The sequence below is a fragment of the Anneissia japonica genome, unplaced genomic scaffold (genome assembly GCF_011630105.1).
Source record: "Anneissia japonica isolate Jap-2015-1 unplaced genomic scaffold, ASM1163010v1 scaffold287953_len805160_cov178, whole genome shotgun sequence".
In the NCBI taxonomy this organism is placed as follows: domain Eukaryota; kingdom Metazoa; phylum Echinodermata; class Crinoidea; order Comatulida; family Comatulidae; genus Anneissia; species Anneissia japonica.
Window position 1 is genome coordinate 324,909 of NW_022747029.1, and position 15,975 is coordinate 340,883.

Genomic DNA, 15,975 nt, shown 5'->3' on the forward strand with positions numbered 1-15,975 from the left:
TTACTATACTGTTTCATGTGAATGATGTTATAGAGATCTGAGTTAAGCCACGAGACCATATAGAGTTCCAAAATTCTGCTAAAAACTGGTGTCAGAGAAATTGGTCTGACTTGATCAATACTAACAGGACCATTTACTTTTAGTATGGGTATAATTAATTGTAGCCAACTTCCATGAAGAAGGGACAACAGATTCAGAAATAGACGAATTAAAAATCACGGTAAGAGGCTCTTCAATTTCACTAGCAAACTCACGGATGATGGCAGAAGGTAATTCACCTGGAGGAACAGCTTTTTTTGTTTTACTTTATGGAGCTCTCTATGCACTTGCCCGATAGGTAATTGAGGCGGAGGTTCCCTAGCTGGTAAGTACGAAGGCAGTTGCTCATTTCCAATGGAGGAAGTTGCTGACAAATAAGAACCAAATGTTCATTAATCTTGTTGGACGCTTCTTGGTTGGTAATATTTGTCCCACAGCTAATATTTGCTTGACCATTTGTTTTACAACAGATTTTAATTTTCTTATACCAAGTTGCAGGCTGTGTGTTGCTTGATTTAATACTTGTAGTACCTTTGTTTAGCTTTTTGGATTTCCCACTTAACCTTGTTTCGAAGATTTTTTATATAAAATCATGTTACCATCTGCAAATGATCCAATCTCTGTCAGTGCTAAATACTTTGATTTCTTTTACAGGGAAGTGTGAGTTAAATGCATTCATAAGAAGATCTCCAAAGACTCTGTCTCTAGTTTCAGTTCATAAGAAGATCTCCAAAGACTCTGTCTCTAGTTTCAGTACCATTTGCTGAATACACAGACGACCAATTCTCATTAATTATCCATCTTCCGAAGCTTCTTATTGCAGAGTCTGTCAGGGGCTGTATAGATTTTGATACAATTTTTCCAGGGTTCTTACATGAATCCATGCCTCATATGTAACAGGTCGGGTTAGGAATATTAACCAAAGGATATGTAACGCTTCATCATGCAGCCGTTTATAAAAGTTGAATAGTTAAGATTTTTGTGCATAATAGCTTTTAATATGTAAAAGTCGGCGATTTAGTCTGACCTCACGTAGACTAAAAAATCGGCTCGAGTAAATATCAATTTTAGTCGAGGTTACTGTCATTTAGTCGTAGTGCTAGTCGAAGTTTGTTTTAAGAATACGAAATGACATAATTTTTAAGTTTTAGCTCGAACTACGACTGAAGTTTGTTTTAAGAATACTGTACCGGGGTAAGACTAAATGAAGTTCTAGTTCGAAGTTCGACTAAAGTTCGTTTTAAGAATACAGGTGTTAGAGTCATCCAGCATTTTGCGCTATATCAAATTTAATTGGTGATCCACTTCCCCAGCGGATCACCTTGTTACTGTCAGGTTCTTTTTCTTCTTTCAGGCTATTTTTGTTAACACGATATCTCAAAATTGCCAAGAGCAACGCACAAGCCCACTTTAACGAACATTTGGCTTGCCCTGGAATAGTCACAATAAGGTTTTCAATGTGCTTAGTAATGCGTGATGTCATCTACGCGCAACATTGCGTTTTGACGTTATCGATCATATCACCCTAACCAATTGTTATTTCTCAATCATATTCAGTGAGCATAAATTTCTGGTCAAGGTTGAATATCACGTAACAATATATTTTGCGTGCACGTTTTAGCGCGTGCACCCGTTTCAAAATTTCAAAATGCTAAAAATTACTTTTTTACTAAATTCGTGCACGGTGCAGGCCATTTTGAGCATTTCAAAATATTTTGATATTTTCCACTACGCGCGCAGCACGTAAGGAAAATATAAATTACGGGGGGTTTTTTTTTTACATATTTGGGGTTCCTGACATTGGTTTAACATATTTTCATTCTTTTTAGTCATCTTATGGCCAATAGCAATGCCGTATGCGTGCATCAATCATAGGGATCTTTACGCGCGTTTATGCCGATATACAGTGAAAATATGCTAAAATCAGGCCTATTTTTAATCAGATAGCTACTTAGGATGAACGGTGACCCCCAATTTTTATTACATATTCTGAAAGCAAATGAGTTGTAAATATGATTTTATAGATCATAATGGCTGATCAGACATTGTGACATCATCATATTGCCATCTTAATTCAAAAACCCTTGACCGATCGTATGTTATAGCTGAGACAATTTTCTTTCATATATGTGACATCTTTTTACATTTTAATGATGTCATCATAGTCAAAATAAATGTTTTTCTGACCCTACCCTTCACCTTGCTTTCCTCAAAATTTTGATGACCCCATATCATCTTAACCATTCATCATTTCTGAATCATTTTTTGTGGGCATAAACTTCAGGTCGAGGTTAAATATCATGTACCAAAAATTTTCCGGTTGCACGTGTTAACGTGCGCGTAAGCATGCGTCAAAATTATATGCCTTAAATTACGCCTATTTATAATCAGTTATAGATCCTTAGGATGAAAGGTGAACCCCAATTTTTATTACAGATTCTGAAAGCACATGAGTTTATGATTTTATAGTTCATTATGGATAATCTGACATTGTGACGTCATGTTGCCGTCTGAATTAAAAAACTGGATTTAAAAAAAATCTATGACGTCATTTGTTAAAATACTCATTTGAGCGTATCTTGCTTACTCTTGATCGATCGTCTCCCAACTTTGAGTATGTTATGTTATGTTAATTTTTATATATGATAAATATTATGAATGCTAATAAGTCCCTCACCAACAGGTGTTTGTCAATGAGAGTTGATACATATATCTCATATCAGGAGTCAAGATGTGACATTACCATGCGCACATGCGTCATGACGTGCGTGTACGCATGAGTAAATGCTCCAAATTCTTTAAAAGAAAAAAAAAACTGAATTAGCGTATACTTTAGGCCATTTTCAGCATATAAAAATTGTTAAATCCGCACCGCGCACACTTCCTCGAGGGTCAAGGTGCGGCGGATCACCTAACTCGTCCTCAGTGACAAGTTCAAATCTATTATTATTATTATTATTATTATTATAATCGTCTTCATATAACACTGCAAAATGAAGTGTGCAAAAAAAATTTTAAAAATAAAATAATTGTATATACTCTATATAATATACTCGTATAAAATTTACGTATTACATAAATAAATATAATGTTTAGAAAAGGCCGTCCTCCGCAAGTCTAAAAATAGCATCGCAAGTAGCCCACCCCTACCTTATTACCTGTAATTTTTATTACGAAAGTAGGAAGTTCGCACACTGCCGCGAGAGGGCCTGACTCGCATGATATGACGCACTTCCAAAAAAACTGTTACAATTCTGTAATGCAAAATACTGTAGCTGCTCGTTCCTTCTCTATTCAGCCGAAGGGGGGGGGGGGTGGCTTGTATGGTGACACGTCATGTATAAAACCGTCTACCTAAAAACATCGCACATACCGTGTGGCCATGATGTAACGTTAGCGAGGCCGGCGGTCTGCTCCTTACTTAGTTTGTGCATTGGTTTGTGCTGCTGATACTGCCGGGTGACGGACGATCGGGGGCCCACGAGACAACGAGTCCATTTTCAGACGATTGAGCCCAAAGTATGGACGATCGTGTCGGTCTAGGCACCTGTAAGCCTGCGCTAGGTCGGACCAGTCCTAGACTATGCTTCCAACAACCTGCAGCAGTCTGTATAGCAGTGGCGGGGCCGAGGACAATGGGGCTTAAGCCCCCACCCCCATCGGACATTTCCGGCCATCCAGAGCTCCTAGCTATTTTTTGAAAAAAACATTCCAAACCCGCCCTCTCCTCAGGCAAAGCTCAAGCCCCCTGTTGGACAAAAAAAAGTAAATATAGGCCTATACCAAGCCAAACTATGTATTTCACACTGCTAAGTGCCATTTCCGGCCATCCAGAGCTCCTAGCTATTTTTTGAAAAAACATTCCAAACCCGCCACTCCTCAGGCAAAGCTCAAGCCCCCTGTTGGACAGCTTAGCCCCCCCTCCCAGAAAATGTATCCTAGAGGAGCCACTGTCTAGGACTTTAGGCCTATGCAGAATGTGGCCCTACGCTACTATAGGTCTGTAACTGCTTATTCCACAAAACTTCGCTTAGGCAAATTTTCCAATTCAAAAATGGTTTCTTTATTTCTTATACTTGAATCATCATGGTTTCTAATGTGATCAACATTACTCAACCATACTCATCCAAAGGGTGACCAAATTCGACCAAATTCGATTGACTGTAATACAAATGATATACAGTATAAAGTTAAATACATATGTCTAACTAAATCTATCTAAAACAATCTTCTTTAAACAATATATGATTATATAATAATCAATAAATATTAAATACAAGCAAATAACTTCTATGCTCATATCATCAATCAGGCTAATACAAATCAAATAACTAAAACTCACCAAAGATATGCCTCTTCCAACCTAAGCAGCTACAGTGGCTTATAATATGTCTAGCTACAACAACAACAACTGAACTAAAGATAAACAAAGGAGAAACTATGGCAATGGTGTATCTGCTGCTAGAATTAATAATTAGCTAACCTCAAAATGTAAACCAAAGTAAAGAGGGCAGCAACAATAATGGAAACCATGGATTGGCACTTACATTTCCCACCCCTTAATTGTGGATCACAATTACCAAATTTTAAAATGAAAAAGTCCAATTTACATTATTTTTTTTCCTGTAAAATTGTTCTACTACATATTAATTTAAAAGCATCCATATATCAATTAAAGTCCATTAATAATATAAGTTTCATGCACTAAACAACTGTGCAATGTTCCATCATAATCGGTTGCAATCGTTGTAACATTCTACCTTTGCGGAAAGTCTCCTTCCAACAGCAAGCACAACTTACTGATGGGTCTAAGCAGTTCACTAGTTTGGGTTTTAACTTTAACTCTGCATACAAATCTGTCCTTGTTTGGAAATGTTTCAATGATTCTTCCCAATGGCCACACATTTCTTGGAGTACTTTCATTTAAAACAAGCACGATGTCACCAATTTTAGCATTTTGTTTCGGTTCCAACCATTTCTGCCGCTGCTGCAAAGACGGCAGGTACTCCTTTACCCATCTTCTCCAGAACATATCTGACAGATATTGAGCTTGTTTCCATTTCCTTTTAAAATATGAACTAAGTTCATCCATGTCACATGGAGGCAAATTGGTGATGCCCTTTAATTGCAGAAGATGATTTATTTATTTATTTATTTATTTATTTATTCTGTCTTTCTACTGCATGCACTTTCAGTACTTGTGTACTGTTTTTCAAAGTGGTACAGTTTCATAAAATACAAAAGTTAAAAGAAAAGTAATTAAAAAACATACATATATATAAATAGATATCATATTAAGAATTAAAAGAGTTTTTAAAAAATATAATAGACATGTTCATGAAATTTGTTGTTGTTTCGTGTGGAAGTTCATTCCACAACTTTGTTGAACGATACAAAAAAGTTCTCTTTGGTTCTATTTGGTGTATAAGAGGACTAGCATCTTTAATATCTTCTCTTAATGCAGTTATTGGTCAAGATGGCTTCCACCTCGCAAAGCAAAGTTTGTAGTGTTGCATAATCAATGCCCTGTAGAATTTTCCAGATACTCCTTATCTGGCGTTCTAAGATACCCCCATGATGGGAGCCGCCAGGTGGGTTAAATACCCAGTTAATGCCCCTTTGAAGAGACTATGATGTATTTGATGCAGGTTCCATTCATCCAATTCCCTTTGCATTTCTCCTTGTGCAACAACGATATTCATTCCATTATCACATCTTATGGTCTTAACTGTTCCTCTTCGGGCTAAGAATCTACGTATAGTATTTATACAGGCATCAGTGTCCATAGATACGGCAACGTCAATGTGCACAGCCTTTGAAGCTAAACATCAAATACCACTCCATATCTTTTGACAGTTGATATCTTCTGTTTAACATAGAAAGGACCAACGAAATCCATCCTAGGTATGGTTACTTTCTTAATCGGAGTGACTCTGGCTTTTCCCATCAAGAAAGAGCAATGAATTTCACCTTGTTCATTTACTTGTCGAACCATATCCTTCACTACTGGCATCAGCAAAGGTATGGATTTGTCGATTAACTATGTTACCAAATCGAAGTGGTAAGTAACATCTGGATATGATAACGATTTCAAGTTGATCAATTTGCTCGCACCAGTTCCTCCATTTTTTCAAATGCTCATCCATAATCTCTTCATCTCAGTCTAGTTTGAGTCTACATAAATCCTGAAGAACATTCTTAGCTGATACGGTTACTGGTGCTATGAAACCTAAGGGATCATAATTGGTGCTGACAGCAGACAAGATTGACCTTCTCTTGGCTTCGGTTTTGAACTTGCCAACTTTAAATCCGAATGAGTCTCTTTTAACATCCCATCTAAGACCCAAGGCTCGTTCTGTTGGTAGTTGAGAATTTTCAAGATCTAAATCCTTTATACCCTTTGCCCTGTCCTCCTTTGGGATCTGTGCCAAAACAGCTTTATCATTGTAAATCCACTTTGTGAGATTAAATCCACCCTTCTGACATACTGCTTTCAAATCTTGTATCAGATGGAGTGCCTTCTCGGCAGTTTCCATTGATCGTGAACAATCATCCATTTAGAAGTCATGTATTACTGTTGACACAGCTTCCTCACTATGAACTCCTTTATTGTCCTTTGCTGTCTGCTGTAAAGCGAAATTCGCACAGGAAGGCGATGATGTGGCACCAAAAATATGTACAGTCATCCTGTACTTGATAGGTGTGGCTTCTAAATTTCCATTGGCCCACCACAGAAAGCGCAACAGATCACAATGCTCTGTGGGAAATCAAACCTGGTAAAACAATGTCACTCATAAATGCCACATCATGTTTCCTGAATTGAAGAAGAACTCCATTCAAACTGTTAAGTAAGTTTGGTCCAGATAACAACACGTCATTCAGTGCCACTCCAAGATATCGAGCTCCGCAGTCAAATACCACACGTATCTTAGTGGGCTTGTGGGTGTTATTTACACCATGGTGCGGAATGTACCACACCATACCTTCTTTAGTTTTATCATCACATGGCACTTCTTCCGCCTATCCCTTGTATATCACCTTTTGCATGAAATTACAGTAATCTTGTTGGAAAGTAGGATTCCTTTTAATTTTCTGTGAAGACTGTTAAGACAGTGTCTCGCATAGTCTTCATTGCAGGGTAGTTTAATTTTGTCATCTTTCAGGGGAAGTTTCATTTGGTAATGACCATCTATGAGTTTACAAGAATCGGTCATCATCTTCACAAAACGTTTATCCTCTTGTGACCATTCCCTCTCTTATTGTCTACTGCCCTTTCAGGCAAATCATAACGTAGGCTTTCCCTGTAAATCTTCTCCAATTGTCCATTCTCCTCCTGCTTTGTTGTAGCAACACTGATAAAATTGGCCGTCATGCTCACACCTTCACTATTCCGAATCACATTCCAAGGGATCCATCCCAAAGCTGTTTTGGTGGCATGTGGGGAGCCCTTTGGACCTGTTCTTACTTCTGTTGGAGTGAAGCATCGGGAACGTTGCTTATAATATGTCTAGCTAGCTCTGTATAAACAACTTTATCTAAACTAAAGATAAACAAAGGAGAAACCATGGCAACGGTGCCTCTGCTTCTAGAATTTATAATGAGCTAACCTCAAAATGTAAACCAAAGTAAAGAGAGCAGCAACAATAATGGAAACCATGGATTGGCACTTACAAGGCCTAATTGTTATTTAATACATTACTTTATACAATACAAATTGCAATGCAAATATTGGAAAATTAATATAGGCCTATTTGATTTAATTAAATATTTAACATTCTGTTCCACTTCTCTTTTTGTGTAATATAGCTGGCAATATTGTGAAACATTAAAAAGTAATAAATCTTAACTTCAGCAGTTATGTTGTAATAAAAGTTGTAGTTTTAATTTATTAGGCCCATTTTCTCTTCGAGAAAGATAATTTGTTTATGGGATTAGGTTGGGAAATCCACAGACGTGACTAAGTACTAGTAGTATAGGCCATTGAATTGTTTTCATTTCTTTCTGTGATTACGGCCTAATCCCTACCGCTAAAATACAAGGCTAACTAGGCCTATCTATGTATTATTTCACTCTGTGTAGACCCCATAAATTAATAATGTTCCATGGATCCTAATTTTGGAAAGAAAATTACACAGGGACAGGCACGGTGGTGGTAGAGTAACATTGAGTGTCGTAGATTCCGTACTATATTCGCATTTATTATACCTGATTAGTAAGTTTTATATTATCCCATTATTTATTAATGACTGTCATTTTAAATTAATTTGGTCTTAAAAACTGCACTCGCTCCTGCCAGGAGAGGTAGCCCGCCCCAGCCAGGCATAATCACTACACTAGGCTAGTCGGTAGGCCTCATGTAGGCTCATACAGTATGCTTAGTCCTGCTACTACTTCTAGGCCTACTAGGTGTTTTGTTATAACATTTTTCAGTAGTAGAGGACCTCATAGAGAATAGTCATTATAGGCTAGTAATATTAGCAGGCCTAGTACTACTGCTATTATACTACTACTACTACTACTGTAGGCATTTTTATTAATTAAATTTAAATTAGCAATATATTAACTGTTTGTTAAGAATCATTACATGCAGCATAGGCCCTCTGCCTATACTGTATATAAATGTAAAATAATAATACTACTGTATAGTCCTAGATTTTATAAATAATTCTGTAAAAATTCAAGTACTGTACAGTAGTGTAGTATTTATCGCCTATAATTCACTATGATACAATTAAGCCGAGTGGAACTTACTTTATCCAATAGGGTATCCAGCGTATAGTGATAAAACTCCTGTGTGGACTCAGACACAAGATACACAATAACAATCTTGTAGCGTTAGCTAAGTATAATGCGTCTTGCATATAGTCTAGTGTACGAGTGACGACAATTCCCCAAGGTCTCGGCGATCCCTCCCTCACACACCTGAGGGCAGGATATGCAAATACACAGATGCCGGGGTTAGAGGTCGTTGCCGTTGATCGGTCTCTCGAACAGACGGCGGCCGTCACTACACTCTTCCCTTATTTGAAAAGAGCTGACAACATCCCGTTAATAATTAGTCAAACAATGTGTGGGCTCGCCGAGTCGCAAATTGTACAGGAAACCCGGTGGACGTGCATGGATGACTTCAACGGGGGATGCAGAAAACAGTTCTCTCAGATGCTCACTATGCTGAATCATCCGGGTCTGAAAAAATGTAAAGTAAATTAATTCCCAGAACAAAATGTAAGAACAAACATAAATACTTCTTTATGGAATGCTGCATCTTCTACAGTACACCTCCCCAACTGCTGCCGCTGTTGCCCACAGAAGGTTGGGGGAGCCCACTCGATGATCCGCTGGTGCAAAGTGCGGCCCATCCCCATCAGACTCCAGCAGCAACCGTCTGTCATCCACAGCTTCGATATGCCTGCATGCTTGGCGTTGCTGGTTGTTAAATCCACTCACTGCCAACGAAAAACTGAAAAACGTGGCAGGAAAATGACGACGGAAAGCATCAGCAATTGCAACAGTAGAGGTGAAGTTGTGTAGTAGCAAGCGTTGCTCCTGCGGGACACAGGACAGCCTCAGGATATCTAGAGCTCGAGAATAACACTACTCTGCCGTGGGGTCGCCGGCTATACAACGTAGGTGCAGGCATACTACCCGGTGCTGGTGATGAGCATAGCACCGGTTCAACACTCTTCGGAAAAGATTCTCTTGGTGATACCAATCCGAGGGGGGCCGGGAATGATCAAGGCCAATTTACCCTAAAATCTTCACCTTCATTCTTGATAAAGAGTAGAGTCGATCGAATTGATCGGGCGCCAAATCCTGCTTCGGATGGACAACAACGGCAACTTCTAAGTGCAGATCCCGGGTGATGAAATGTACTTACCGTGCCGTGGGGTAAGTCTGTGGGGCACAGTAAACTGTGACACCCCCACCATGGACACGGGAAGGGCATCGCCCCGTGCTGGCTCCGCCCGCTCCAGGTCACCGAGAGTGGCCCAAGAAGATACCCTCAGCCCCTGGCGCAACCGGTCCAGATGACAATGGGCATCATACGCTTTCGCCGCTGAGCCCTGAGAAGAATGTGGCGTCCCACGTGATTGTGGAAGCGCCCTTCCCTGGGGCTTAAACTCCTTCCTCCCCTCCTCCTGTTAACCCTCTTTCTACGGGGTTGAAGGGGTTGAACAGTAAGTTAAACAGTAACCTTTCCGGTGACTTTGCAGGCGGCAACGGCTCTGCGGGCGGTAGTGATTCCAGTGGCAGCGGGTGAGGTGAGTCGGCGAGGAGGTTGCTCTCCTCTGCCGTACTGAGTTCAGTTCAATGTCAGTCTCATCGGCGGACGATGGTCGATCCTGCTTGATCCTGCTTTATATCTATTTCTGTGGGATAAAAGAACATATTCCAAGTTAAAAGCAGACATAACACGGATCGGAAGTGCTCCAAGAACTCGAAGGTTGGAGCTGAACTGGAAAGCATGTACTGCTACGTACAAAGGTATTGCTCCCCGTTGACCTGTAAAGGCACGGTAAATTGTTTAGCTTCTTCATTCAAAAACTACATATTATTAAGAAAATGTTATCTGGCCAGGGTTTCTACACTGGGCACACTTATACAAATCAATGTCCAGGGCATCCGATAGCGAGATGTTCACATGAGCCATGATTCCAGACATCAAGACTAAGGCAAACTATAAATGTGTGATTACTTCATTTTCAATTGAAATTATTGTCATCTGTGAATTACTCAACCATTATGTAATCATATTTCAGTTAGAGGTAGTAGTTGTGTGGCTTGTGAACACATAATTGTATGATTAAAACTTGCTAAACGAAACATACTATTCATGAATGAAGGTCAAATATTGAGGTTTATTTCAATACAGTAAAGTAAATTTTTTTTATACTGGATTTCAGCAAAATTTACAAATACATTTCACTATGTGGCGAACGCTTGCTGCATCTGTATAACGCGTGTTCGAGTTTCGAACGCAATTTTTTTCGAGTTCCGAACGCTATTCGAAGAACTCGAAGACTGGAGCTGAACTGGAAAGCATGTACTGCTACGTACAAAGGTATTGCTCCCCGTTGACCTGTAAAGGCACGGTAAATTGTATAGCTTCTTCATTCAAAAACTACATATTATTAAGAAAATGTTATCTGGCCAGGGTTTCTACACTGGGCACATTTATACAAATCAATGTCCAGGGCATCCGATAGCGAGATGTTCACATGAGCCATGATTCCAGACATCAAGACTAAGGCAAACTATAAATGTGTGATTACTTCATTTTCAATTGAAATTATTGTCATCTGTGAATTACTCAACCATTATGTAATCATATTTCAGTTAGAGGTAGTAGTTGTGTGGCTTGTGAACACATAATTGTATGATTAAAACTTGCTAAACGAAACATACTATTCATGAATGAAGGTCAAATATTGAGGTTTATTTCAATACAGTAAAGTAAATTTTTTTTATACTGGATTTCAGCAAAATTTACAAATACATTTCACTATGTGGCGAACGCTTGCTGCATCTGTATAACGCGTGTTCGAGTTTCGAACGCAATTTTTTTCGAGTTCCGAACGCTATTCGATTCAGAGCCGTAGATAGAGAGAGTTTGGCCAACTTGGGGCATGGCGCCATGTTGTTATCAAACAGCGTGACGTGCGTGCGTATAGCTTTATAACACTGATGCTGCATAAACTTTCATTTATTCTGTTCATGAGGACAATTCAATTATGAGATTTTAATATATCATTGTAAATATCAAATATAATCATATTTACCTAACTTTGGAAGTTAATTATTCAACGCGCTGTATTATTTTGTGAAGATAAAGTGAGGGCGATTCTTTATTTTTGTTACGATTATCTTTTTGTTTTGAAAGGCTATTATCTAGGCCTATACCTAGTTGCTAGCAGCCTACTCTATCTAGCCTGGAGAGGCCTAGGCTAGTCTAGCCTCTACTCTAGTAGGGCAGGAATCTCTCTATTTTAGGCCCTAATATCTTTGAGTCAACACTGCAGAGAAAGGTTAGGTTGTGCAGACAGAGTAGGTTGCAATGTGAATCGTCGGCGATAATATGTTAATATCGCCTGTAAATGAATGATAAATAATATTAATAACATGAAAGTTTTCTAATTAATTGTATCTAGGCCTATGACTTGGATATTATAAACTTTAATTTAATATGAAATAAAATATGCTCGTCATATTCAAACCGATACAAATAGCCTAGGCCTATTCTTTGTAAATTGTAATCTAAACAATAACAAAGTTTATTTTTGTTTTTTTTGTACAACATATGCCCTAATCATAATTAAGAAGCTAGGCCTATGTAAGTAAAATAGCAGCATTCTCCACACTATAATATTAGTAAGTTATTATTATCATTATTATTGTATTATTATTATTATTAATATTATTATTATTCATTGAATTTTTTTATTTGTAATTGTAAAAACATTTAAACGTTTTGATTTAGTGTATGTATTAAAACAATCAATAAATACAATTATACTTAATTTTTATTTATTTATTTTTTTTTATATAAATTATTTCTTCTTATAGTTGCACAATTAATTGATGTGTAAATCACAATTGGGCATGTTTGCATAGCACAGGATTCCTTGGACAAGTTTTCGCTTTTATTGGAGGATTCAATTTTTATTTTTAATTACACTTTAAGCTACCTTTGACTGATACTTCATGTAGCTTTCTGGAAATTTACTTAATTTAACAGCAAAGTGCAACATCGCATCTTTTAGAAATATCATTGCTGCTTGAAATTCCTTCCTTTTTCTTTTTAATTATCATTGTAATTATATTTATAGTATTATAGGCTGATTTAAGTACTACCTTATGATGTTTAAAGCACAATTGGGCATGTTTGCATAGCACAGGATTCCTTGGACAAGTTTTCGTTTTTATTGGAGGATTCAATTTTTATTTTTAATTACAATTTAAGCTACCTTTGACTGATACTTCATGTAGGTTTCTGGAAATTTACTTAATTTAACAGCAAAGTGCAACATTGCATCTTTTAGAAATATCATTGCTGCTTGAAATTCCTTCCTTTTTCTTTTTAATTATCATTGTAATTATATTTATAGTATTATAGGCTGATTTAAGTACTACCTTATGGTGTTCGGCAAAGTTTAAATATAATTCCAAATCCTCTTCCTTTTTGGAATTTTAGGAAATTGATACATTTTTGTTCCTTTGTTGGATCGATTGCAGCAACCCCAAACCGAACATAACGGTATTTTACATATATAGCATTAATCATCTATCATAACTGCTAACTTCCTATCCTATCACGTTAGTTTGTGGCTCGCCATTGGCCAATGTTTTGTTTTGATGACAACATGGCCAGTGTAAGTCATGTGATTGCGATCCACCCAATCACACACGCGTATAGCAGAATCCTGTGAAACCGAGTTGGCCAAACTCTCTATCTACGGCTCTGATTTGATTGGCAATAGAGCGCCCCCTACCTTGTGGTAGCAGTACCCATCATGCCTAAACCGGATTAACCCTTTTCCGCCATCTTTATTTGCTACATCATGACATAGTGTCTACGCCCCTGTCGGGGACAGTAGACACAAAACATAATTTAAACCGCGATATTTGTAAATCTTGTGAAATGGATGGCAATGACTGATTGCTTATCGGGATGCTCACAGCACGCACACAGAGGCAGGCGAGTAACAGGGGTCTTGGGTCGGATGGGGGGGGGCCAAAAGGTAATAATTTTCCCGGTTAGTAATTTACGACCTGGTGTGATACCTTTTGTGGTGACGTTTGACCTAATACGTACGTAACCATGAATAAACGTATGTTATGAACGAATGATAGAACTAGAACTGTACAGGTCTGGGCCTACAAATAAAACCATGTGTTTAGTGTTTTTATTCATCACTGGACAATGTCATAAAATGGAGGTATGGTCATAAAAAAAAGTGGTCAATTGAAACTATATGTCTAGTGTATTAATTCGATACTTTATATCTTTTATTTAACTAAAGAACATAAAAATATCGTAAGATTACCTATACGACAAAAGATTAACTTCGGAATTCCCCTTCATGGGTATTAAACAACAAAGCTGCGATGTTCACTGGGCTTTTTGATGACGTCATCGTCGGTACGAGGCATACGTAACCGAAGGTTTGTATTATCGTTTTACTTAGTTCTTTGTAGTGGATTATTTTAATTGGTCTCTCGATTGTAAAGCCTTTGAACACTTGCATTCGCAGTAGAACATTTCGTCGTCAGCTAGCTGTCATGCGACTAAATTTATCAATTACATTGTCAGAGTTTGCATGTTCTGAAAGGTCTCTTTCAACTGATAGCAAAGTTAAGGATGAAAGCGTTTTTCTTCCATGGTTGACCACATGTAGTTTTTAATGATTCTCAATTTACTGAATGATCTTTATGCAGTGGCGGAAGAAACTGCTATTGTGGCAAATATACAGAAAAGGATTCCCAGATTCGGATATGCAGTGTGTAAATCATGTTTAAACACCCAATGCAGAATATCTTGCAGATTTTCAATAGTTCCTTTCTCAGGTTTGAGTTCTTCATACAACAAGCAAAACTGTTCATATTCCTTTTCAGATAGCGCAACATCAATGGTTTCCGAGTATGACCCAGCTAAGTCTCGAAACATATCCATCTTTCCCATGTTGGCAGGCGTAAGCAGCTGAAAGGTCTAACATGGTTATGGAAATCAGCAAATCTGTCTTTCAGTTCATTGATAATCTTATCCTATACAACATAAAACACGTCTCTCCTGAATCTCTTCTGGATCTTGATGGGGTTCGTCAGTAGCTTCTTCTCCTGGCATTCGTTTTCGTCTACGAATTCTTAGTGTAATGCCCTAACAAAGATCTTATAAACACAAGATAGCGTTCTCCGCGATTTACGCGTGCAAATTCTGTAATAAGGCATGAATGGCGCCCTCTTGCTAAATTGGAAACTTTTGACCCTTGACCGCTCTGACCATACCGTCACCGCGCGATTTTTTACCTTGGGTATCAATCCTGTGAACAGCAGAACAGGAACCATCTCAGATCCATGGCAACAGATAGGACGCCCTCTTCTAAAACTGATTACTTTTTCTCTTTGGTATAATAGCGCATGAATGGCGGCCTCTTGCTAAATTGGAAACTTTTGAACCTTGACCGACGCTTCTATTTGTTACGCGTAAATAGCGGAGAACGCTATCTTGTGTTTATAAGATTTTTGTGCCCTAATTTAATCAGATTTTCACGTTTCAGTGAATCACGTACTCATACTCGTTGACATTGTTCTTCTCGTATTCGATAGATTATAGAGATTTGCTAGGTCTCTATAGATTCCTATGCTACTCGAGATACTATATAGGACAAAGTGGACATACTTACCATTCACTCGCAGGTGCAATTCACTCGCTAACAGTGATAGGTAGTATAGGTATGTCTCAGTTTATCGTCAGTATCTCAAGTCCTCCTTACTTCTCCTCCGCACTCTGTGCGGGGTTCCCCATAGGGTCTTCCACGGGTGCGTGGATTTCCCCCGGTGATTGGCTGCAACGTATAGATGACGTCATTCACAACCAATCACCGGGGCAGCGGCACGTCACTCGTCCCACTTTTATTTTTTTTTAGAATTCCTTCTCCTGGCTTCCCCATCACAGTTGTTTTTTTTTTTTTGTGTGTTGGTGAAAGAGAAAACACCAAGAACCGATAAACAAATGGGGTTGTGGTGAATCCCATAATTTCGGAAAAGGATGCCAATAGGGGACAATGAAAGTCCCGAAGCTGGATTGTTCCAACCAACATTCCACACAAAAATAATCCCAGTGGGAAAAGCAGCACCATAGAAATACAACTTAAACGCCCAGGATAAATTTGAATATCCCAATTGGGTCTTGGATTTTAAAAACAAGACAAGCCAACC

At 38.3% G+C, this 15,975-nt stretch overlaps 1 protein-coding gene across 1 annotated transcript; it reads right to left on the reverse strand.

Annotated features, from left to right (window-relative positions):
• Positions 1–6,197: 6,197 nt before the first annotated feature.
• LOC117120390 lies at positions 6,198–6,596 on the reverse strand. Its single transcript, XM_033265428.1, has one exon. It carries the CDS (start codon positions 6,594–6,596, stop codon positions 6,198–6,200), a length of 399 nt encoding a protein of 132 aa, XP_033121319.1.
• Positions 6,597–15,975: the final 9,379 nt, after the last annotated feature.

Excerpts from the sequence above, each read along its gene's own strand:
- LOC117120390 (XM_033265428.1), bottom strand. The coding sequence starts at position 6,596 with ATGGATGATTGTTCACGATCAATGGAAACTGCCGAGAAGGCACTCCAT.